This window comes from Lolium rigidum, chromosome 7, assembly GCF_022539505.1.
Source record: "Lolium rigidum isolate FL_2022 chromosome 7, APGP_CSIRO_Lrig_0.1, whole genome shotgun sequence".
Lineage (NCBI taxonomy): Eukaryota > Viridiplantae > Streptophyta > Magnoliopsida > Poales > Poaceae > Lolium > Lolium rigidum.
Window position 1 is genome coordinate 78882485 of NC_061514.1, and position 24882 is coordinate 78907366.

The window sequence follows — 24882 nt, forward strand, 5'->3', positions numbered from 1 at the left end:
CCAAGGCCACCGGAGGAGAATAGGACCGGCGACGTCGCCAGCGAGATCCGTGGTGCGCCACATCTCCAAGGCCCCAAGGCTACCGGAGGCGAATAGGACCGGCGACGTCGCCAGCGAGGGGACGAAATCCTAGATGAGTTTTCCTGGCGGCCTTCCTTTCGCCTCCTCCTAAGTCCCGTACATACCGGTTCAGAATAACAACTTGAATCTATTGACATTGATTTAGTATTCTATATGTTCATATTTTCTTTTATAATATTTATATGCCTTATATTTTAGGACATAGGAAGTACTACATTACATGAGTTTCCTTCTACTACTGAAGATGTAGTCTAGCGGACAGCTGGACCACTGAACAACTAACAGCTACATAATTCATGAAGGGCGCTACTAGGCAGCAAACGTTGGCTGGTTAGTCCAAACTAGCAAACATCTTAATTAAGAAAATCAATTACTCCACATGCTTACAACTTGCATTTAATTCCATGAGGGGAGAAATAAAAAAAAGGCATAACCCATAAACGGTTCGTCAAAATTGCGATCCGTTTTCACTGTTGGGACTCTCGCGACGAGCTCTTCGAAACTAGATCCCATTTGTATATCTTTCGGCAAACTATTTTTTCGAAAAGCAACTCTAGTATTGTGGTGAAGCAACTCTAGTGTTGTGGCGAAGCAACTTCGTAATAAGAGTTGCTTACACTAGTTTTTGCATTTTACGGCAACTTAGTAATAAGAGTTGCTTACACTAGTATTAGTATTATGGCGAAGCAATTTCGTATAAAAAGTTGGTTACACTATTTTTTTGTATATCTTGTACCAACTTAATTTCTAAGATACTTAGTTAGCAACAACCCGTCATCAACACGTATTGAGACATCAACTTTGCTCTACTAGCCGCTAGTCATACTGCGGCATATTAGGCATATTATAAGGGATGCAACTTATTGTATAAGATCGGCTCAGCTTGATAGCATTAAGGAAGTGGGATACGACGTCCTCACGAGGGTTCACCGTTAGGGATGCAACATATCGTATATAACTCTAATCAAGATCGGCCCAGCTCGATGGCATCAAGAAAGTGGGACATGACCGACCTTAACGGCAACGTTCTAGCGAGGGAGGTATGGCATCGTGTGCTTGCTCTCCAAAACGGATCCGGACAGCCAAACTCCATATGTGAAGCAACAACTTACTTTGGGGAAAAAATACAACTTAGTACATCTGTCAGCAAAACTCAACTTAGCACACATATGAAGCAACGACTTACTGTCCGTAGTATGCAACTTAGCAAATTTATAGGGGAAATTTATTTCTGCAAAAGCAACTTAGCTCATGCGCGACAACAATAAATATTGCATGAAAATACAACTTAGTATATGTTTGAACCAACAATTTATTGTCTTTGTCGAAGCGTCGTTGTGTCACGGCAAATCGGTAGGCAACTTCACGACAATGGTACAAAACTTGATAACAATGATGCTAGCTAACTTAGTACTACTGGTAGATAACTTAGACACGATGATAGACAAGTTTCAATGATGATGCACAACTTTACCATCCATCCCCAAAATGGGTTGCATTTGGCGTCATCCCCTACTAGGTTGCAACTAGAGAAGCACAATTGCTACTCCTTAAAACTAAGTAATTGCTCACACTTAGGTATAGAGGTATGGAACTTCACAGGTAGGAAATGCAACTTTGCAGTAGGTGTATACAAATTAGTAATAATGAGTATATAACTTAGCAAACACGTGAGTCTATAATTTATTGTGCAAAATTACAACTTAGCTCACATGCGGAACTAATATACCGCTGATAAAAATACAACTTAGAAGATGTCCGAAGAAACAATTTGTTGTCTTTGTGGCAGCCAACCCCGCGAGGTGTAGCTCCACCTCGAAATTAAAGTGCAAGTTACACTAATCTTCCTATTCAACTTAATTAAAATGTCGAAAAAGCAACTTGTTCGATGGTGACAAAAAACAACTTACAAACTAATAAATTAATTTCAAATGGAGAAAAATAAAATTACAAAAGTAAAACAACTCCCCCTACAATCGGTGTTCAAAAAATAGACTAGTCTACATAATAAACATAATTGAATATTCCAAGCAACTTAACTATGTTGCCCAAAAACAACTTATCTATGCTGCAAAAACAACTTCAGTACGTCTCCGTAAATAAACTCAAAGTTAATAGCATGGAAAGCAATTTGACTATATTGCCACAAACAACTTATCTATTTTGCAAAAGCAGCTTCTTCAATCTAAGCAAATGAACTCAAAGTTAACAGCGTGGAAAAGTAATTTAATTATGTTCGTAGAAACAACTTATCTATATTCTGCAAGTAACTTAAATCTACGTAAAATGAACTTAGCTAATTACTGCAAATTAAAGTTAATAATATGAGAAAGCAACTTAACTATGTTTCTGGAAACAATTTATCTATGTTCTGCAAGCAATTTAATATACCGGTCAGCTCCGTCTCGCACTAGCACCCGATCTGGTCATTCTCCTCTGCATATGAATAACCGAACATTGAGTAAGTCAATTTGACTAATTATCCAATCTGAATATTCTGCAAACCAGAAATTCATCTGCATGCGCACACACACTCTGAAGCTTGTCGCATATTGCCTTCCTCGTCGCTATAGTCCGGCATTAGGCATGTACCTTGTAAAAGCCATCCTTGATTGCGTTCAGCCCAGCCTGGACATGAAAAAAAAATCAAATTGCTGAATCCAACCAGCTACAATAACGACAAGCGTGCTGTAGAACATGTGCATTACTCTGAAATCTACTAGTACTAAGATTGAATCATACAAATCGAAAGACGAAGAAAACGAATCGGTGATTTTTCTTGACACTGGATACTGCTAAATTGACTACAATTTGATAGTTTTCAGCCATCATTCAGAACATGTCGCTAAGATCCAAGTCACCCCGTGATTTAGGCACCACGAACAGGAACGAAGAACAGTTCCTTGGTATTGCAGCGTGCTGCCTAAAGATGTGGTTGTTGACCAGTGATGTTCCGGTTCAACCGGCTCCCGTGCTAGGCGTTGTTGACTCCGGCAGAACAGCCACTACACAGACAACGCTGTTCAGAGCACAACGGGGCATCGCCGCTGGAAGCGCGGGGATGCGGCCGCAGAAGCCCGGGGGAGCGGCGGCCAAAACTTAGGGGCCGGTGGAAGCGCGGGGGCGTGGCGATGGAAGCCCAGGGGAGCGGCTGCGGAAACTCGTGGGAGCTGCGCCCCCGGAACCCAGCTCCATGCCCCACTACACGGCGCGGCGGGGCTCCCGCTTCATCTCGTGGCGGCTCCTCCCGAAGGATGCGACGCCCCCGACATCGTCTGAGTCCTCGTCCTCGGAGGGCAAAAGGGTGACGAACGGAGGGTGCCCCGCGGGTGGGGGTGGTGGGACGATGGGGGTCCGAGGGGGGCGACCAGGTGAGTCGGCTAGAGGAGGTTGCGAACGCGGGCGGCGCAGCGGCATGGCGCCGGCAGCAGCGCGGGGTGGGTCGGCGGTGGGGAAAGGGGAACGGAAGGTGAGAAAAGTGGGTCGCTCAGGTTAAAACCTGTCGGAATCGATGCGGAGCGTGGGCGTGATCCAACCCGATCAGACGGTCAGGAATCGAGTGCTCAACCGTGCAAACCAGCCTTCGTGCACTTTTTAGCAATTGGGATTCATGAATGCATTTATCTAAATTAAATCATGAGTGCATATGAGAAGTCGTGAATTATTTTTCAAGAACATGCATGCAATACATGCTTTCCATGCAAATCCAGGACTTCCGTTCAAATAAATAAAAACATCCAGGACTTTGCCTCATGCATTGGTTGAATCTGGTTATGACGAGCCGTATTCCTCTCGTACTCGATGGAGGCACCAAAGTGATGACCAAACTCCTCTAAACCTCACGGTTGAGTACTTAATGCTGCGTGTGGACGATCTCCTTGCCCCGACGTAGGAGTACAAGGGACACAGCTTTGTCATGTGCTATTTTGCTCGGCGAGCTCAAATCGCCATGGTTTTTGTTGAGTTTATAGTTTAGGCTGGTTATAGTGGTAAGTAATTTAGACTACTAACATATGCCAGATTACTAGTCTAGGTTATTATCTTCATAGTGGGTAGTAACTTATATATGGTGTCATACATTATATCATTTATTATTTGTAGACTCATCTTGCTTTGAGGTGTGTGATGTTATGGTAACATAGCTAGTTACCACCTCACTCTTTTTCTTCATTTATTAGCATGCCATGTCACCAAAATGCTTTGATATATATTATGTTACTAGCTATGTTACTCCCACTATGAGCAGTCTTATACTCCTCCGTTTTAATATATAAAGCCACTAAGTATTCCGTGCCAAAACTATAATTTTATCGTTAAAAAATAAGTTATATAAAACTAAAATCATATCGTTAGAAACATCTTTCAAATATGAGTCCAATGGTATATATTTGGAGACATATAACTCATATTATGTTGATTAAATTATTAGTTAAAATTCTACCTCGAAATCCATTTTACCATTATATATAAAAATAGAGGGAGTAATAGTATGCATCGAGAATTGATGCAGAGGCTAGGGTTAATGTAGTTTAACTTCCTAGACAACTATATATCAATTTCGAGGAAATCGCTTATCGGTGTCAACTCGGTCGGCTGGCGATTAGTAATTAATAGGAAAATCAACCGATTAATCAGGCAACAAATAAGTTAATCAGGCGATAAATGAATTTATCAGCTAATCGGTGAGTATCAAGTAGCGATCAATCAGATGACTAATCGTTAAATCGGACGATTTTTTAACAGTGCTATATATGCTACAATTTCACATCTTCCTTTTTTTCTACCGGAGACGCTCTTGTATGGACACAGATCAGGTGACATGCACCTTTTGCATGTCACCGTGTGACATGCGGCTTAAATCCAAATTTAAACATTGCGAAAAAATTTGAAAAAAATCATGCATGTTCACATCACATATTGAGATAACCCCTGAAAATTTCAAATCAAAATTCGAAACATACATCGAGAAACAAAAAAGAGAAACTCAGATGTGAATAGTCTACAGAGAAACTCAGATTTAAATTCGGGAACTATTAATGACATATTGTCTTTTTTGTTTCTCCATTTATGTTTCGAATTTTGATCTGAAATTTTCAGGGGTTATCTTAATATGTACTGTGAACATGCATGATTTTTTTCAATTTTTTTCGCAATGTTTAAATTTAGATTTAGATCGAATGTCACACGGTGACATGCACAGATCAGGTGACATGCACCTTTACGGTTTATAAGGAGGGGTATTTCATTCTAAGCCTTCCGAAAATGTTTAGTCGAACATCATAATTCTTAATCCAATGGTTGATGTATATAAAGATTGGATCCTCCCGTAGTCAACTGTATACTTGTTGCTTCTTAAATTGTATAATAATATTTTTGAACTTATTCCGTGTAATGTACTATATATTTTAAAAGACATGTCTGGCACATGCATGTGGTAGGTGATTCACCGTGAGGAAGGCAATTTCAATCAAAGAAAATGTAAAATCTAAGAAAAAAGATAAATCACTTTCAGTTATATCCATCTCAAAATATCCTTTCGTTTCTATTCGTTCAACATTGTAAATATTGAATTTCTTCCATAATATTAATCAAACTTCACAAAAAAAATGAAATGCAGGAAAATATAATATGCAATTTGGCATCGATCGGCAGTTTCCCCAAGCTGGCAATTTGTTCTACTGCTCCACTGGCAAACAGGGCCCACAACACAGTGCACCGCCCCCGCTGCCACCGCCCCCGGTTAAGCGACCTCCACCATCCAACCCGCCGCCGTCTCTGCAAGTTGTAGTAACTGTTACCCCCGTCGCTCGCTAGAGTTTTAAAGCCGGCGCGACCTTGTGTGTGTCCTGTTGGTATCCGTTGCACGTTTCCATCCTCCTCCTCCTCCTCCTCCTCCTCCTCCCGCGAGTCAAACCACAAGGAGAAGGAGCCGCACCCAAACGCTCCACCTCCATCCAGAGTCTCCAATGTCGTGCCGCCGCCCCTCCGATTCCAAATCCAACCCCACGCACCGCATGCCGGCGGCGGCGGCGGTATAAGACCACGAGCGGAGAGCTGGGTCGGTCTCGGTCTGGGCCTGCGAATAATCGAGGACCGAGGCGTGCGTTTTTGGGGAATGGAGAGCGCGTGGAGGAAGGCCAAGAGGGCGCTGGCCCTCCGCCTCTGCGTGCACGTCCCCGCGGTGGCCGGCGACGACGACGGCGGCGCCGCCAGCGTGCGCCGGCCCGGGTCGTCGTCGTCGTCGTTCGCGGGCGGCTGTCGGAGCGAGTCCGCCGTTTCGGTGGCGGGGTCGGCGAAGGGCGAGCCGGCGGCGGGCGCGCTGCGGAGGTCCAAGTCTGGGAGCAGGTCCTCCTCCAAGGTGAGCCCGTCGATCCCAGTATAAGAGCATTTTCTCAGTAAATATCGCGTCTGTGTTTCTGATTCAAAAACGAGGGTGCGGAATTCTGGTTTGATCGGGAATCGGGAGCTCTGCATTTTCAGTGATTTTGATCTGAGATGTTAATAATATACAGCGGATTAGCTGTGCATCCGTGCGAATTTCGGGTTTTTTTCCCGAAATCGACCCGTTTAATATTCATTTAGATGATATTTCTTATGTGGATATCCCCTGTAGTTCGTTCGTTCTGACTTTTGAGCGCAGACCGTGAGAGCCGGCCATTCTCCTTGTGATTACCGTCGTCGGTTGTCCTGTGCGTCCCTTCCAAACCATTACCTTACATGTGCTTCATTTTCTGACCTGTTGCGGCCCTGGACCAGTTACTTCTTGCCCTGGGCATCAGATAGCAGACACCCCGACTTCTCTATCAGGATACAGTAGTATGCTAGCTGTGATCTGCTCAATTACCTTTTAATCCACTAATCTATATTTGACTTGGAGGGTAGCTTAACGCGGCCCACTTCCACTATTAATGAATTCCACTTGCCCCCTCCCCTGAGAAGGACAGCCAAAAGTCTGCCCTCCTTTGCTCATCACCTGCCCGTGGCGCCGTCACGTGTAGCAATCCCCACTCCACCACCAGCTTTCCTTCTTTATGGCCAACGTTCCAACTTGTTGACACCAGCTATGCTTGCGCTATCCACTGCATCTGCGCAAGAGGCATTCAAATTGATGAAATGCTTCTTCTCCTTCATATTGTTTTCGTGTGGTGAGTATGCCTTGACTGGTGCCAACCGCATGCTTGGTTTGACGACCGGTTCAACAAGCAACCTCACGGGGATCGTCGCCTCATTTAGTTGACATTTTGTTGTGTGCTATGTTCACCAACTTTCCGTTTGACAAGTAAAACATGTGGACAACAGGTTAATGCTAGCTAAATTGGACTGTGAATTTGCATTTTTTGTTTTGAAGCTAGATAACGAAGACTTGAGATATATGGTAATTGGATAAAGTGAGCTATAAACTACTGTAGTAGTGTTGGTATAAGAGCAGAACGGAATTATTTTGTCCATTGCGAGCAAACACGGAAACAAATAGCCTTTTCCGGAAACAGAGACAGAAAGTTTAGAACGGAAGCGGAAACTTTGGCCCCGGAAAAGGAACTCAATTGAAATAACAGTTTCCGCCAAAACGGAAGCGGTACCGGATTTTCGGCATACGTAAGTACGTGCCTTCCACATAGTGACCTAGCGAAAGGACCTCCTCATAACTCCTATACTTGTGCTGAATCACTTCAATAATATCTCGTATACTTTGACATGAACATATTTTCTTGATATATGTGTATATGAAATTTTCTACAATCACTTGGCAAAGTGAGCTATAGTTTGTTTTGCTGTGTTCTCTACATGGTTCAAGGGGGTTTTGTGTTGTCGCAAACATCTGTGTCCATTCAGTATTCACTACTGCTACGAACATGTTTCGGGCACTATTCCCTTTCTGCTACAGCTACATAATATGGAAACAAAACTGATAAGACCCATTTCCATCCATTTCATTTCACTCCGTAGGTGTAGGACTTGTAGTAAAAAAGTGACACATGCTAGTTCAGTGGAGACAGGTGTCACCTTGTCCTTTGGTCAGTTCATCAAAACATACACTTACCTTTTAAGACAGAGCCCCTCTTTCGTTGTTCTTTGCACTCTTTGTATTTGTGATATCAACTAATCTGTTAAAGTTGGATAATCAGGATGATTCCACAATGATATAAGCATGATTTAATTCTGTGCTGAACTTCACCAGTTAAAGTTAGATGACCTAGATAAAGAGGAAAACTGTAAGGTGCATAAGGGATAGAGATATGCTTCGCCTAGTCTTTCAGAACACATATATATGTGCCCTTTAAGAAGCTGTTTATTTCTGAATTGGTTTTGCAAAATTCAGTATAATTATATTGATATCTATTTTTTTTTTGTACTTCAACAGAGGAAATGTGCAATATGCTTTGACTCTATGAGATCTGGCCATGGTCAAGCCTTGTTCACTGCTGAATGCTCTCACAAGTTCCATTTTCACTGTATCGCATCTAATGTGAAACATGGGAATCATGTCTGTCCAGTCTGTCGGGCAAAGTGGAAAGAGATACCCTTGAATCGGTCACTTTCTTTGAACGTTCCTCAAGGAAGAGTTGGAATTAATCAAGCCCAATTGCCCCAGCAAGATGCCTATGTGGCTCTTCTCCACCAAGTTCCAAACCGCCAGCGAGGAGCTCGCCGCTTACATACTTCTGAGCCAACAGACTTCAATGATGATGAACCGTTACAGCAGGCAGAAGCTTTTGACAATCTTAACTTTCGGTCTACTAAGACTGCAGAGATCAGCACGTATCCAGAATTCTCATCCATTCCACAGTCATCATCTCAAGATGGATTTTCTGTTCTGATCCATTTGAAAGCCCCCAGTGCTAGTTCAGTCCAGGTCACTGGCAGTTTGGTCAATGAAAGCTCAGTTCGCCCCCCAAACCGCCGTGCTCCTGTTGATCTTGTCACTGTGATCGATGTTAGTGGAAGTATGGCAGGCACCAAGCTGGCGCTGCTAAAGCGGGCAATGGGTTTTGTTGTTCAACACCTTGGCCCGTCAGATCGCCTTTCTGTGATTGCTTTCTCATCTGCTGCTCGAAGGCTTTTCCACCTTCAACGAATGACGCATCATGGCAGGCAGCAGGCTCTGCAGGCCATTAACTCGCTTGGTGCTGGTGGTGGTACAAACATTGCTGATGGACTCAAGAAAGCTACAAAGGTGATTGAGGATCGCAGCTATAAGAACTCAGTGTGCAGTATCATTCTTCTGTCTGATGGGCAAGATACCTACAGTGTTTCCTCAAATGTTCGAGGGGGCTCTGCAGATTATGGATCACTTGTCCCACCATCTATTCTTAATGATGCACGCCGTATGTTGCCTATTCATGCTTTTGGATTTGGAGCAGACCATGATTCAGACTCCTTGCATTCAATTGCTGAAGCTTCTGGTGGCACATTTTCCTTCATCGAAGATGAAGGCGTGATGCAAGATGCATTTGCTCAATGTATCGGTGGTCTTCTTAGTGTTGTCGTACAGGAGATGCGACTTAACATGGAGTGCGTTCATCCTGGTGTTCAACTCTGTTCCATCAAATCTGGTAGCTACCCAAGCAAGGTGACAAGAGATGGACGGAGTTGTTCAGTTGATATTGGCCATCTGTACGCTGATGAGGAGAGAGACATACTGCTGTCTGTGAACATCCCACAGTGTCATGAAGAGACCTCGCTGTTAAAGGTTGCTTGTTCATACAAGGATCTAGTAACAAATGAGACCATCAAGTTTCAAGGCGATGAGGTAAAAATCAACAGGACGACATCAACCATATCTGAAGCTGTATCCATTGAGGTTGATCGCGAGAGGAACCGTATACAAGCAGCTGAGTCTATTGAATCTGCACGGTCTGCCGCAGAGAGGGGTGCTCTCTCTGAGGCTGTGACCATTCTCGAGGACTGCCGGAGGAGATTATCGGAGTCCTTTGCAAGCCAGAGTGGGGACCGTCTATCCATGGCCCTTGATGCAGAACTGAGGGAGATGCAGGAGAGGATGGCAAGCCGCCAGCTCTATGAAGCTTCAGGGAGGGCGTACATGCTATCTGGACTGAGTTCACATTCTTGGCAGCGAGCGACAACACGCGGAGACTCGACAGATAGCAGCACTGTCGTTCACTCCTATCAGACACCATCCATGGTTGAGATGCTACAGCATTCTCAGAGCTATATCCCTTTGCCTCAGGGCCAAAGGCCACGAGTCCGGCCAGCCAGGTCGTCGGGAAGGTAGCTGACTGTTGTCTTGGCAACCAAATGCGCTGACAATGGATAAGGATTTCGTCTTACCTTTCATTTTAGCTATTAGCTTTATTGTTGGTACATAGTACCTGATTCTTGTGCTTATTTGGTTATATTATGAGTTGTAGTGGGTTTATACCAAAGAAACGGAGTTGGGTAGTGAATACCGGGTACATACTGGGGCATTACCCTCTTCTGTAAGGAATAAGAAGGTTGGAATTGTATATAGTCTGGTAACCTAACATTTTTTTTTCAACTTGTATCCTAAATTCTTTAGTTGATCTTTGGTGATGTTATTTCATATCCGGTGTCAGTGTATTTACTATTTATTTCCCTACATGCTTTTATATAGAGCTTAGAAAAAAGGAATCTGGGGTAAAACTTTCTTTTAAAAGAACTTGTATTTAGTTCAGTTTCAAAGTATATCATGGATTACAAACTCCTGCCAATCTAAATGCTGCAGAATAGAAATAACAGGGCAGTAGGAAATAGCATGAGCTGAACAAACACAGCTATAAGTAGGTTATCCTAGGTCTCTCCTAAGCATCTGATGGTCACAGTAAGTGAGCCACACCATTAAACTCTCTTTTGATGTGAAACACCTGAGCATTTGGTTAAGAAGGGCTTGGTGTCCCAGTGCATGAAGTCATTGTCGAGCCTTCTGCCTGCTGCCGCCTTTGCAAGCACCTGGTTGTCCGTCAGAAACGTTGGCCTCTCAATGTTAGCAGCTCGGAAAGTTTTTGTTGCGAAAAGCGACACTTTGGCTTTAGCTTGTAGTACAGATGACGTCTGGGGAGCAGAGGCTTGGACCATGATGTTGTAGTTGCGTTGCGTTGCGACCGTTGTCCACGTAAACTCCAATACCCGTCGCTTGGGAACTCCAATGTCGATGATCCAACTTCGGCTGGAGTTTTTATGGGATTCACTGCTACACAAGTTTGGAAACTTCTGGAAAGAATTTGCCGTAATAGAGAAACTTGGAAATTTGATTTAGGATGCGAAGGTGGAATAAAAGTAGAATATCATTGTCTCAATGCTTATAAAGAAACCGGTAAAGTAAAGGAAACTACTAATGAATTTGATCTTGATGATGATTTGCAAATTCCTTAGTCTTTTTCAGCGCACATTGAAGCACCAATGAATGAATGGCTTAAATACACTTCACCGTCTAAAGAAATCGAAGAAGCACAAGCGACAGTTAATGTCAAACGGAGCCACTAAGGAAGAGGCCCCCTTATGTGGAACCACTTCCTTTTTCAAGGATAGTGGAAAAGCATAAGAGCATCCGCGTTCCCCAAAGCGTCCCCCAAACGCATCCGGATCGAACATTTGGGGGACGTGTTTCATTCGTGTCGCGTTTGGGGGACGTTACTCCCCAGTCGCGTCCCCCAAACGCCGCCCCCAAACTTTAAAATATTTTTTTATTTAGTATATAGAAGAAATGTGTAGGTTAAATAATGTTAATATTCAAAGCGGTGCAACATACACAAATTACATATAAAAACTTCGAAAAATATAAACAAATTTACATATAAAAATTTAAACTACTTCTTCTTTGATGGCCCCGCCTCGTCGTCCTCACGTTGGCGCTTCCTGCTCGTCACCTCTTCCGAAGAGGCGGTGTCGTCCGACGCATCGGAGGAACTCGTGTCCTCCTCGTCGTCGATGGAGCTCGCCGGCTGCGCCTTCCGCTTCGCTTTCGCCTCCGCCTTCGCCCGGGCCGCCTCCTCAGCCTCTTCCTACTCCTCAGCCTCGGCCTCCTCGTCGTCCTCCTCCTCCTCCTCGGCCTCCCATTCCTCGCCGCTGTCCGGCGGCGGGGAATCATCGCCGCTGCTGGGCGTCCGGACTTTGTCCCACCAATGGCGCCATCCTGCAGGCTTGCCCTCGCTGGAGGTTTCTGATGGAAGCCCGGAGAGGTCGCTAATCGTGAGAAGCTTGGATGAATGGCGACCGGTTGAAGATCCGAAAGCGCCTACGTACGGGTCTTATTGAGCGCGGATGAACAGCGGCACATATATCGAAGAGACCGACGGTTGCTCTTCCGCAGAGTTCGCGCTCCATTCCGCAGGTTCGCGCGTCGATCAACGCGGTTGCCAATGCGACAGTTCCAATTCCCGGCAACTGCATCGTCCCTAGGTAGGCGGCGGTTGAGCGTCCGTCCGTGAGTCGCTGACGCGTTGGTCCCACCTCGCCTCGCATTTCGGTGTGTCCGGCGTGCCCCGAGCGTCCCCTGTGTAGCGGGGACGGGCTCGGGCGCCGGACACCGTATCGGGCCCCGCTGGATAAAAAGAGGCTTTGGGAGACGCGGCTGGGAACGTTTTTTTGTCCGGCGCGTCCCAAATCCCTTTGGGGGACGGTTTGGGGGACGCGACTGGAGATGCTCTAAGATAGCTCAACAGCTTGCAGAACAATTACAAGAGGAGCAAAAATTGCCGAGAGAGCAGGAAGAAGCAACAAAGGTAGAAGAGATTATTCGTGAGAAGGTAGAAGAAGAAGGAGAAGTGGCCAATCAAGGAACATTGGCTATGTTGCAGATTGCAATATAGTTGAACTTCATATCGAAGCTTCTCAATTCATTGAAGGGAAGGTAAAACCTAAAAACATTGGTAAGCCTATTCTTCCATGTACCTTCGGTGAGTTTTGTTACTATGGACTTTGCGATATTGGAACTTCTATTAATTTCATTCCTTTTGGCTCCTATCTAGATGTTCAAGATGAACTAGAACCAGATAAATTGCTAAACACCGACATAACAATTATGCTTGCGGATAAAACACTTAGAGTCTTAATGTGATTTATTAAAGATATTCCAATTTAAATTGGTCCATACACATATCCCATTGACTTTGTAGTAGTTGATGTGCCAACCTACTCATATTCTTAATTATTTTTTGGAAGATTTTACTTAACAGCGCATGGGTAAACATTGATTTGAAAAAGGAGACAATTTTTCCCAAGTTTGGGAAAGATGAAATTCAATTCTACTACTCAAATTTAAACACAAACCCCCACCTGTGAAGAGCATGTAGAACAATAAGAGGAATAAGGTAACACTACTACTAGCCTTGCTGCCTTATTTTATGAAACATCTGATGATGATCTAGAAAGAAGCTTGGATGAAAATGATAAAATTCCCGAAGATATTGGTAAGATGGAGATCGATGAGTATCTTGATTCCTCTCCTATAGTCAATTCTTCTATGAATGAAGCCTATGAAGTTGCATAGAGAAAGGTGGAGGAGGAACTTCCACCCCATGAACTTCAACCTCTTCCTAAAGAATTAAAATACATGTTTTTAGATAATACTAACAACTACCCTGTTATTATAAGTGTTGATATTACACATAAGGAAGAAGAAAACTTAATGATTATAGTGAAGATGCACCGTAAAGCTCTTGGTTATTCTATGGATGATTTGAAAGCGATTAGTCCTTCGATAGCCACCCATCGAATATTTATGGAGGAAGGCGCTCAACCGGTTGCATACTTCCAAAGAAGACTTAGACCACAAATGAAGTGGTAAGAAAATAAATAATTCACCTCTTAGATGTATGTGTCATTTATCATGTGGCGGAAAGCGTCCGGGTAAGTTATGTTCACTATGTTCCAAAGAAAGGCGGATTTACTGTTGTACGAAATGAACATAATGAATTAGTTCCTAATAGAACTATTGTCGGACATAGAATATGCATTGATTTTTAAAAGCTTAACAAAGAAACTAGCAACTGATCACTATCTTTTGTCATTTATGGATCAAACATTAGAGATGCTTTTTTTTGAAGCATATACAGTAGGGAAGACCCCTAGTGCTTCATTTTTCATTATATAAAAAGGCAGCAGATATGTACAAAAACAAGGGGACAAAAACCCTCAAGGAGAGAAACAAAAGAGAATATATAAAAGAAAGAAGGAAAACATAGGGTAATTACTAACTATCTATCCATTGATGCATCCCCTCCTTCAAACTTGGTTTTGCTCTGTGCATAACCAAAGCAAAATACTCCTTAAACATTCCGAAGCAGGGATCCTGGCTCCTATTTCCATTTTTTCAAAGATAATGTGGTTTCTGTGGTTCCATATGCTCCATGTTCCAATAATCAAGGCTTCTTTAAAACAAGAGTTATTTTGTCTATGTTTGCTCTCCTTTAGCATATCTATAAGTGTCAAATTTGTGTTCCATTCATACCCAAGTTTCCAACAGAAGTTCTGGCTGAAGTCACATGAGAAGAAGAGATACAAAAGAGATTCATTTGGCTCATCTTCACAGATAACACACTGCTATCCTCTACATAGAAGTGCTTTCTTACCATCAAGTCTTTAGTATTTAATCTGTCCAAGAGAAGCAGCCGAAAAAAGAATTTCTGTTTTGAGAGACAACATGATTTCCATATCCATCTAAAAGGAGTGGGGGCTTCAGGAAAATCAGATATGCTCTCATATACCTTTTTTGTACTATATTTTTCTCCTCCCCATGGGAATTTCCATGAGTCATTTCCAAGGCTGGTGCTAATAGGTTTAATGGCAGAACTCAGGTCTTGACATTGTTCATATGCAATGGTGGATAATGGTAAGTGAAACATATCATAGATATTTGATGCTCTTTGATCACTAGCTTGGCTGACAGTTTTTTCTTTTGAAACAGCTTGGCTGACAGTTGTATCTGTGTTTCTGGCAAAGAAGAAAACATAACATTAGAGAGGCTTGCAAAGCATTCTTACTTATGTTAGATACTCCGGGTTTTCTCAAATAGATGTTCATCCAGAAGATCAAATTAAAACAACATTTACTTTCCCATTTGGTTTATATGCTTGTCCTCGTATCCTTTTGATTTATGTAATGTACCTGCTACCTTCTAGAGGTGTATGCTTTCTATATTTGCGGACTTCCTTGAGGATATTGATTTCTCAGTCTATGGGACTTTAATTAACCATTGTCTCAACGATGTTAACAAAGTCTTGCAGCGGTGTGAAGATACTGATTTTATCTTAAACTGGGAGAAACGTCACTTCTTGGTACGAGAAGGGATGGTACTCGTCCACAAGATCTCAGGTAAGGGTGTAGAGGTTGATAAAGAGAAAATAGAAGCACTAGAAGGCTACCACCTCCACGCAGTGTAAAAGGTATCATGAGTTTCAGAATTTCTCTAAAGTTGCTAGGCCATTAACTAATCTTTAAAAAAGAATGCTTGTCCTAATATCGATGAAAGTTGTTTCACTGCTTTTACCATTTTAAAATAAGCCTTTATAAACTTTGTCGTTCCTACAGCCGACGCGATCACAACGCCACCTCCATGCCTGCTATATATTGTGTGAGCTATCTTAGTGGCGACGCCTCCGTCTCGAAAATGTAAACTGCCTAAAGACTAGTCAATAATCAATGTTTTTAAAGTTTGATCAATCTTATACACAAAATATAAACATTTACAATACTTGATCAATATCAATATATTCAGCATAAACTATATTTCCTTAATATGTCTATTCGGTATTGTAGATGTAAATATTTTTTCCTAAATATTTAATCAAAGTTAAAAATGTCTGACGTTTGACCAATCTTTAGACGCTTTATATTTTAGGATGGAAGGATTACTTTAATTGTCTGTTGTTCTCGTGTATAGTTGCTGCATGACTGCCCATCGTTTCTTGGACATAGCTACCGCTAATTCTGCATTCGGGGTTTAGCGGTAACGCTGAACACTTTCATGTTTCTATTTCAAGTAATTTGAACAAATCTGTCTAAAATATTTACTATTCTGCGTGCCTCCTGTTTGGGTTGGCTGCTAATACTTAGTCCGCCTGGTTTAAAATTCTATTACTGTTCAGTTGACACTAATTTCAGCTCCAATTGGAATATCATTTGGTTACACCATTTTTTGTGGTTTGTTTTGACTATATTTTTTCTTCCACACTAGATGTTAATTAATTATCCCATAAATAATATTTTATTCGACTCAAAGTCCAATTTGTTTCCCCTTGATGATGTTAGTTGTTCTTTGGTTGAGTTGAAGCCTTAAATGGGCCTTACATTTCGGTTTGCAGTTGGCGGCCTAATTGGGCGATTTCCCGCAAATGATCGCGGCGGGAACTTGGTTATACCCGAGTACCACGGAGCTCCTTTACGCCGACGCCGACCAGCTGCTGCACACATGTTGGGCCTGCCCAACTCTGTTTATTGTTTTTTTTTGGTTTTTCTTTCTGCTCCTTCTTTTTTGTCCTTTTGTTTTTTCTAAATTTGAAATTTTTAATTGATATCTTTTTGAAATATGAAATTTTAAATTTGAACATATTTTAAATATGAACATTTTGTAAAAAATCAGAAATCTATATTTTTTCAATATTTTTAAATGTGAATATTATTAGACATATATTTAAAATGTAAAATTTTAAAAAACCAAATTTAAATACTCTCTCCCATCTACATTAATTGAGACAATTTGTCTAGATATGGATGTATCTACACGTGCTTGTTGACTAGATACATCCATACCTAGACAAAGTTGAGCCAATTAATACGAATCAGAGGGAGTATTTTTCAAATTTGAACATTTTTCAAATTCTATAATTTTTTGAATCTTAATATTTTTCGGATCCAAACAATACAAATAAGGAAATTTAAAAAGAAGCAGAAAAGAAAAATTAACAAAATCAAAAACAAAAAGGACCTGGGCCAGGCACACACCCACGTGGGGGGGGGGGGTGCGGTGCTTGTTAAGCACTGACCTGATCGGTGTAAAGGGTTTACCGAGTACCACCACCGTATCACTAAAAAAGTCCTACCTTTGAGAAGGTCCGGCCACACGCTCCCTACCCAACACGTGGTTGCTTGTGGTGCTAGAAATTTTTCGGAAAGTGGTCTCCATACATGCATGGAAGAGGAACAAGATGTGGGCCCCCCAATTATTGAACTGAGGGGTTTGCAAAGTTCTTAAAAAAATTGTTAGACACATTTTTTAAATTGCGGGGAAAATGGGTAGAGGCACTTTCCAAAGTGCGGCAGAAAATGGATAGAGGCACTTTTCGAAGTGCGGTAAAACCGGCAGAGGCAATTTAGAAAAATGTGGAAAATTATGCTATTTCTAGGAGCAGTTTTTCGAAGTGTGGAGATATTTTTTTGGCAACATGATTAAATGCGAGAGTTTTAAAGTGCCTCTATAACTTTAATGATTTTTAGAGGTATTTTAATGTGCCCCTAACTGGATATTGTATCACATGTCAAACAAGTCTACATGGCTTTATGGATGACGTCCACACTTGTGAAATAAAAAGTAAAAAAGCTATCTAGCATATTATTGCATATATAAATTTACTGTGTTCAAAGATATGATACTAGCGCTACTGCAACAAAAAAGAGCTAGTGATAGTAGCTTGAAAACCGATCAAAGTGGACCGGCCATGCTACATGTAGTTTTTATTTTCAAACATTCAAAACTCGTATTTTTTTTAAATATATGGAAAAAAATAGTTGAGGTGTACACTATAAACCTGCAAAATCTCAATATGAACTACTTTATATTCTTGGCTTTCACTATAAAATTTGTCAGATTTTATTATTTTTGTGCAGCTGAATACAAAGTACTCCGTAGTTTGTATTGAGATTTTTAGTATACATCAATGGCTAACTCTAGAATTTTGTTTTAGATCTGTTTTGAATCTTTAAAATACGAATCGAAGTGTTTGAAAATAAATGGCTACACGTAGATGCTGGGTTTCTGTTTTAAATTTTCCAAAACCTGATATACTTCCATGTCTTTGTTGAAAATCGGTACAACACTAATTCCGAGTGTCTAAAAATAAAGAACTACAAGAGCTAAGATATGGCACTAGCGCTAATACAAGAAAAAAATGTGTAATGATACTAGCTCTAAAACTGATGATAGTCTTCATGTCTTTGTTGAAATCGGTACAACACTAGCCGCCATCAAGCACGGAGGAGCCCCTTGAATCTTAGCCCTGCAAAGAAGCACCGTGTCGTAGCACGAAATCATGTTGCACCCCGACGGCATCCTGACCGTGACGTCCACCGCCGCGTCGCCTCGCCGTATCTCGCCGGCCAGCTGGTCCCGGAGGAAGCGCGGCACCGCCACGCCCTGCCCCCACGCCCTGACCTGCTCCTCGCGCTCGCGGTTGGCCTCCGCGCAGAAGGGCGGCACAGAGCCTGTCGTTGCCTAATCGACGGTACCTCGGAGGAGGGATCCTCACGAGGGGGAGAAGAAGTAGGGGCCATAGGGCGGAGTGCACACGGGACGGTGGTACGCGAGTTACCCAGCTTCGGAACACCTGCACGATGACAGGGCCTACTGCTGCTTTTCTGGAATTATCTGGGCGCTTTCGCGTTGTTACAATGAGTTGTGGTTGTGCCTCTAGGGCTCCCGGGATCCGGCTTATAAAGGCGCACGGATCTAGGGTTTACATGGAGAGTCCTAGCCGGATTACAGATAGCCTAACTACGATACAATGTCTTGCCGTGCACGTCACGGATCCGCCCTCCATATACGTCGTACTGGATCCGGGTCCCTCCTGGGCCTCCATGGATCCGGGTTACTCCTATGTCGGTACGGATCCGGCTTACTGATCCTGGGCTGGACTTCTTCCTTCATGATCAACAAGCAATCGGGCCGCCCGATGGGCCACATGCCTCATCACCATCCGTGGGCCACCCGGGCTTGCCGGATCTAGGCACCGTCGATGGTACACCCATGAAGTATACCCACAACAGTAGCCCCCGAGTTCTCCGAGTTTCGCCTGCGGTTTCCGCCTTGTCGGTTCATTATAATCTCCGGCAAACGGTGGTAACGCGGAGAAACTTGAAGAGCTCCAACTTTGCATTTTCTTCCTTTTTCCCAACTTACAGTCGGAAAATGCTCCCATCCCGCGGGACTTCATCCATCGACATTCCAAAGAACATTTCCGGGTTACTCCCTCGCTCGAATGAGAGACAACTTATCTTCACGCAGCTTACCCGGAATCTTAAAAAGACTCAATCGGTTCCGCCAATTCCGGCGCCATTTTTGCGCGATTCGCGCGGTAACTTATCCCTAGCCATTTTTACTGCTAGGGTTTGGGACACGTGTCACACATCCAACGGCGCGACGCTTGCGTTCCGACCACAGGATGCGGAACACGAATCTCATTCCCTCAGCCTATAAATACCAGCCGTCGACCCCTTCACCTCTCATTCACCCCCTCCTCTCTTCTCAGCCGAGCGCCGCCCGAGAGTTTCTCCGCCGCCGTGCCGGAACCCGCCGGAGAACCACCGGAGCATCACCGGAGCGCACCCGCCACCGCAGTGTTCTTCGTGTTCATAACTCCGACGAGCTATCGCAACTCCGGCCACCGCACGCCATTACGGTAAACTTCGAACTCAACTTTCACACCGCAGTTGGTAGGGATGAATTTGGGGAAGACGAAGTGGGATCCGACTAAGGAAAGTTTCCGCCAACCTTTTTCTTCAGATGTCTTCAACGACTCCGCCTCCGAACTCGGAACCGATCATGGCGACGCCAATCTCCTCCGCCCCTCCTCCTTTTGTTCCCATCGGCTGGATCCTTCAAAGGATTCCGGCAAGGAAACTGAGGGAACCTCCGCACACCCGGAGAAAACCTCCGGGCAGGCCGATCGGAGCAGCAAACAGAAGAGGCTGCCAAAAATCAAAGGCTCGGAAGCGCGACTCCGAAGCTAAGGGGAAGTGGTGGCCTTGTACCACCACCGAGATGGAATTGAAGAATCTCGAGTCGGAGGGCTTCCTGCAACCCGGAAGCTGGAGGTCAGTTCCAGATGAACCAACTCCGGCTCCAAGGGACGACGAGATGGTGCTGACGAAGGCACTGGTGGAGCGTGGATTTTCATTCCCGCCTTCGGATTTCTTCCGAGAGATTCTGAAGACGTACGGACTCCAACCCCATAACATATCTCCGAATAGCGTGCTCGCCATCGGCAACCACGTCGCTCTCGCGAAGGCCACCTCCGGGTAACTCCAGCAGCTTCCCTTGTTCCAATATTTCTTTACTCGTCAAGAAAGAGAAGATCCGCCAAACTTCCGAATTGCCAACTTGCGGATCCATCACTTTCCTCCTTCGCCCGGGTCGCGTCTACCCCCACACCGACCGCCATGAATCCGCGAGGTACTGGTCCGGAGGTTTCTTCTACCTGAAGGACGTCTCCGACCCGGCGAGCGACAAAAGACTTCCAACATTCAAGAACAGCCCCGCCAATGAAACTCCGGCATGGACACAGTGCCCCCACCTCTCCGACTCACCTCAGCTAAACCGCGCAATTAGGCGGATCTGCAAGCTCACGGAGGAGGGGCTCACGGGGAAGGACTTAACCCTCTCCTGGTTTACCAAACGGATCCAGCCGCTCCAGACACAGGGACCACCCGATGTTTGAATACACAGGGCGCGATGATCCGATGCGCGCCACAAAAGATAATCTGTCCGCCGACGCTATCGACAAGAGGATCCGGCTCCTCCTCAAAATCCCACGTGAACTCCGTGTTCACGTATGCAACAAAGACATCCACACGGGGGGATCCGGAACCGCGGTACGTCGTCTGGACTTAGTTTATTGTTTTTCTTCAAACTTTGTCTAAGTGTTTATCTTTGCATTAGCTCGAGGCGCTTGGGGAGAATGAACTCGGAAATCTCCTCCGAGTCCCATCCACCGGCAACCCGGATCCAGAAGCCGCGTCGGAGGCGGAAGCTCCTGAAGCCAGCCGCCCTGCGAAGAGGAAAAGGCCAGCCCCTTCCATCCCCCAAGCAAAACGCCCCCGCGAAGCGCTAAGCATCGCGGCTACTCGGAAAGCGGAGGCGGAAAAGAAGCGCCTCTCACTGATTAACACCAGCAACAAAGGGCAACCCGCCATCCAGCATTTCTTCAAGCCTTCCGGGTAAGCGTTTACTTCCGAGATTCAAGTTCTGGTTTTTTCGCTCAAACTCGTACTTATGCTTTTTATGTTTATCCTGAAGTTCCGGAAGCCAGCCTCCCAAGGCCCCAAGGGTCATCAAGAATAAAGCCAAACCATCTCCGGCTTCCTTCCCTATTACTCCTGAGGTGGAAGTTCCGCCCAAGGCTTCATCTGCCAGCCAGCCGGATCCGAAGGACATCATTGACCTTGATGATCTTCCTGAAGACCCTGCCCATCATGGCGACTCCGCCCCGGGGACCTCCACACCCATTCCTCCACCAGATCAACCAAGTTCCGCTTTGCGGAACCTACTAATGAAGAACAAGAGCAAAAGGTCAAGCTTCTCCAAGTTACCAATGCGACCCGAGTCAGCCTCGAGCCAACTCCATCCATCCAAAAACTTACCCTTGCACAGCGTCACGCGGAAGTTTCCGAGATGCTGAACAAGGTGTGGGGGAAGCCGGACGAGGAGACGCGAGATCTCGCGGAACTGGAGGACGACTTGAAGGATTTTTTCGCCAAGCACAGGGAAGTGCGGCAGGTAATACTAGCCCCCAAGCATTGGGTGATATAGTTCCGTGCAACGTGTATTATCCGATGCTTTCCCAGAATGTACTCTAGACGGAAAATTTAAAATTTTTTATATCTCAAACTGAATTCCTCGCCAGACCACACGGAAATTGCACACGGAAATATCCCAAGATTTTAAATATCCGGCTAACTCCCTGCTGCTGACAGACCACACGGAAATTGCACGAAGATTTGCGCATCCATGTGCTTGAGCAGATCGCGGAAATCGAGGGGCTGCGCCGGAACGCGGAAAATGGCCAAAAGGCTATCCAGCTGCTGGAGACCCGCCTGAAAGGTACAAGATCCGGGTCTTTCTCTTTTTGTGTTGTCATAGTTCATGATGCATAATATGTGCACTTGTCTGCCTTCGAAGAATCCGCTAAGCGCTCCACGCTTGATGAGCTTTCCGCCAAGGTCAAGGTGCTTGAGGCGGAGAACGAGTCCCTCCAAAACTTCATGAAAGAATCCTCAAGCAAAGAAACTGAAGCGAGGAGGGAGCTCTCCGAGAAGCATACCCGCGAGAAGGCGGAGCTGATTGACAAGCTGGAGAAGAGCCAAGGCCGCGTGATCTCCATAATTGCTAAGAATAAAGCTCTGGAAGCGGAGGCGGAAACCATTGACAAGCTTATCTTCCGTAAGCATCTTTCCGCGTCATTGCTCAAACCACCTTTTATGTTTTCTGTGACGGAACTGAACCTCTTTTCTTCCACAGCAAGCCTTGGCTTTGAGTGGACTAAAGATTCAAACCCGACGAGGGCGGAAGCATACGAGGAAGTGCGGAACTCAATTGATGCGCTGTTTGGAGCCTCGTCGCGGAATCGCCACGGCTCCGTCGCTAAAGAAGGCCAAAACCTCGGTCATCGATACGATGACCAATCTTATGCGACAGTGCCGGAGTTCATCAAGGACTGGCAGAAATCTTCAGCGTGCGGAGCCGCCTCCTTGGTCCTGGCCACCTGCAAGGCCTTCTTCCCCTCACTCAACCTGGCGCAAGTTGCACGCGGAGCCCCCGAGAGTTCCGACATGAGCACCCTCCTCGCGGAAACTGAAGGCTATGAAGAGCTGTTTGTCAGGCGAGTGGATCACTCGTTCTGGTACAACAAGCACAACCTGCCCGAAGGTTTTTCCGATGCTGAGGAGGAAGCAGGCGAGCCAGAGTTTTATGGGGAAGGATCCGGGTCCAGCAGCGAGCATTCCGGAGGAAACTCTGGAAGCGACTCTGAAGCCGGATCTGGTGACAGCGACGGCGGCTCCAACTACCATCAGACTGAAGAGGAAGACTCCGAGTAGAGTTCCTGTTTGAAACAATGAAACAAGTTGCATCATTTTGGCCCCAGCGAGGGTTTGTAATAAGACTTAAATTCTTAAGTAGCTAGGAACGAAACGATTATGCATGGGGCGGAAACACTTATCCTGCTATCCGTTAAATATTATGTGCATGTTTCGTTTTATGTCGGAAAGCAAGTGCTGACTTCGTTATTTTCCGGCTTGCCCGCTTGACCTTCCGCGAGCCGGAAAACCCTAGCCGGAAATGCTCGCCAGCGGCGACGAAGCCCAATGGCAGTCCGTCCATAACCGCGGAAACAAGCCCCCGTGCATAGGTGCCGGAAATCGCTACTAGGAATCCACGAGTTCGCAACAGATAACAACTTAATCAGAAAACTTAAGCTTACGTCCTCAGGGACGGTTTTAGAAATCACAACTTTTATACACGCCTAGGCGGAAAACATCCAGCTCTGCGGTTTTAGTTGGAAAAAACATACACGATCTAAAATGAACAAGTAAAGGAGGTAAAAGACTCAGAGAGTGAACCATAAGCTTTATTTCATTGATCATGTGTAACTATTACAGAGTTTTGTAACTCGGAAAAATATGCTAAGTGTAGAAAGGACGTAGCTGTGCGATGTTCCAAGGGCGATCTGTTTCGTCGTATATGTCATCCGGATCCTCACGCTTGCGTTTCCGGCGCCGACTAGCAGTGTCTATCCCTCAGCTCGCGGAAATCGACAAGGTAGTACGATCCGTTATGAAGCACTTTGCCGATGACGAAGGGTCCTTCCCATGGAGATTGCAGCTTATGGTCTTTCACCTGTCGAAGGCGGAGGACCAGGTCTCCGGCCATGAAGGAGCGTTTCCGAACTCGACGACTGTGATAACGTCGGAGTTTCTGCTGGTAGATGGCGGAGCGCTGGTCAGCTAGGTCCCGAGCTTCTTCGATCAGGTCCACAGATAGCTGTCTGGCCTCGTCAACTGTTTCTTCGTTATAGGCGGAAACTCGCGGTGAATCATGGATGATGTCGGAGGGAATCACGGCTTCAGATCCGTATACCAGGAAGAAAGGGGTAAACCCCGTTGACCTGTTAGGGGTAGTTCGCAAACTCCACAAGACAGCGTCTAGTTCGTCGGCCCAAGCTCCAGCTGCTCGTCGCAGCGGTTCTTCAAGGCGTGGCTTGATTCCTGATAATATTAGACCGTTAGCTCTTTCGACTTGACCATTGGATTGTGGGTGAGCCACAGATGCAAGGTCCAATCGAATCCCCATTGTCTCACAATAATCCTTCAATTCTCCCTGAGCGAAGTTTGTGCCATTATCTGTGATTATGCTGTGTGGGATGCCGAATCTCATTACGAGGCTGATGACAAATTTTAGTGCCGTAGCACCGTCGGCTTTTCTCACTGGCTTGGCCTCGATCCACTTGCTGAATTTATCAACAGCGACCAGGAGGTATTCACAACCACCAGGAGATGATCGTTTTAACTTACCAACCATATCGAGCCCCCAGACCGCAAATGGCCAGGTGATAGGTATGGTCTTCAGCTCTTGTGCTGGAGCGTTTGGTTGAGTAGCGTAGTACTGGCAACCTCGGCAGGTCTTGACTATTTTGTCAGCATATTCTTTAGCTGTTAGCCAATAAAAGCCTAGCCGAAAAGCTTTTGCAACGAGTGACCTGGGAGCGGCATGGTGCCCGCAGTCCCCTGCGTGGATCTCTCTGAGGATTTCAATGCCATCTTGATTGGAGACGCATTTGAGAAACACCCTCGTTGCACTTCGTTTGTAGAGCTGTCCATCAACAATTGTGTAGGATC

At 45.0% G+C, this 24882-nt stretch overlaps 1 protein-coding gene across 1 annotated transcript; it reads left to right on the top strand.

Moving 5' to 3' along the window:
• The first annotated feature begins 6196 nt into the window (after positions 1-6196).
• On the top strand, positions 6197-10624 carry LOC124673757 (E3 ubiquitin-protein ligase WAV3-like). Its single transcript, XM_047209797.1, has 2 exons — positions 6197-6439; positions 8444-10624. Exons 1-2 carry the CDS (start codon positions 6197-6199, stop codon positions 10313-10315), a joined length of 2115 nt encoding a protein of 704 aa, XP_047065753.1. The 3' UTR covers positions 10316-10624.
• Positions 10625-24882: the final 14258 nt, after the last annotated feature.

Coding starts and splice junctions, on each gene's coding strand:
- LOC124673757 (XM_047209797.1), top strand. CDS start 6,197: ATGGAGAGCGCGTGGAGGAAGGCCAAGAGGGCGCTGGCCCTCCGCCTC. Junction 6,440..8,443: donor GGAGCAGGTCCTCCTCCAAG/GTGAGCCCGTCG, acceptor GTACTTCAACAG/AGGAAATGTGCAATATGCTT.